The 1,049-nt window shown below is 27.2% G+C and overlaps 1 protein-coding gene across 4 annotated transcripts in view; it reads left to right on the top strand.

The window, feature by feature from the left end:
• LOC119592223 (sorting nexin-14-like) overlaps positions 1–1,049 on the top strand; it is a 22,812-nt gene that overhangs the window by 8,803 nt on the left and 12,960 nt on the right. For 2 of the 4 annotated variants that reach the window (XM_037941054.1, XM_037941057.1), the window contains exon 11: positions 539–556. The exons of the other annotated variants lie outside the window; for them this stretch is intronic. In XM_037941054.1, coding sequence (XP_037796982.1) covers positions 539–556 — 18 coding nt within the window. The remainder of the gene's footprint in view (positions 1–538; positions 557–1,049) is intronic. 4 annotated transcript variants of the gene reach the window in all.

Below are 1,049 nucleotides of genomic sequence, written 5' to 3'. Positions count from 1 at the left end.
GCTACTTTCCTAAGTTGCATTGATTGAGAAGACCAGATGCATCTGTTATTGCAGGAAAAATTTCTCATGAGTGAGACATGTAATGATGTGAAAAGTAGAGAAATTCTTTAGAAGGAATATTTTATAGGAATATATTCATTTTTTTAAAAGTTTGATCTGGGTTGACGACATGTTATTTTTCTTTCTTTTTTATCTTTTATCATAGGCTTGGATGAAATATGGTCTCTGCTCTGTTCATTACTTTGTCTTTGGGTACAAAGGGGGCGTAAGGACAGTTTAAAGGCTAGAGCAGTTCTGTGGTATTCATTTGATATTATGTATTTATGTATCTTTAAGTATGAGGATGATGAAAAAAAGATACTTGGTTGTTCTAAGGTAGTCTAATTTTCCCTTGTTTTCATTTCTGTGTCCTGATTTAACATTATTTTGTGATACAGAATATACATGTTTTTTACATTTTGATTTGCATTACTGATAAGGATAATTCTTATATTTTTAATGAGTAAAAATATTACAAAATTCTCTCTCCAATTGGCAGCTCTCCAGGGAAAAGCAGGTATTATAATTTTGTTTATTTTTGCATTGATATATTGTTTGTGTGATTATAAGCTTTTTTTTTATTTTTAATGAATAAGGAAAGTACAGTGATAGATTGATTTTTTAAAATCATTTTCACTGTTATTTGTTTGACTTTTTGTTTATATATTGAGATTTTTTTATTATTATATATATGTATACATTTTTTTGTTTGTTTGTGCTTGATATGTGGTTTTGTTTGATTTAACTATTGTTGTTTTAAACACAGTGTTCATTTTTGGCACTTTTTAAGAAATATCTTTTACAAACCAATATTATGTTATTTTATTTAGCTTAGCAGATAGACTAATGAAAGAAGCTTTTAGAATTAACTAGATAATGTATTAGCATAAGAAACTTTTGCAAAAGATGTAATATGTTAATTTACAAAGGAATGAGATATAGCATGCATTAAAATGTAAGTGACATATGTGAGGAAGAATGAATAATGCAGTAAGGTGAATCTTTGATAT

The sequence above is a fragment of the Penaeus monodon genome, chromosome 29 (assembly GCF_015228065.2).
Source record: "Penaeus monodon isolate SGIC_2016 chromosome 29, NSTDA_Pmon_1, whole genome shotgun sequence".
Lineage (NCBI taxonomy): Eukaryota > Metazoa > Arthropoda > Malacostraca > Decapoda > Penaeidae > Penaeus > Penaeus monodon.
The sequence above is the reverse complement of the archived record's forward strand: the minus strand, read 5'-3'. Positions and strand labels throughout refer to the sequence as shown.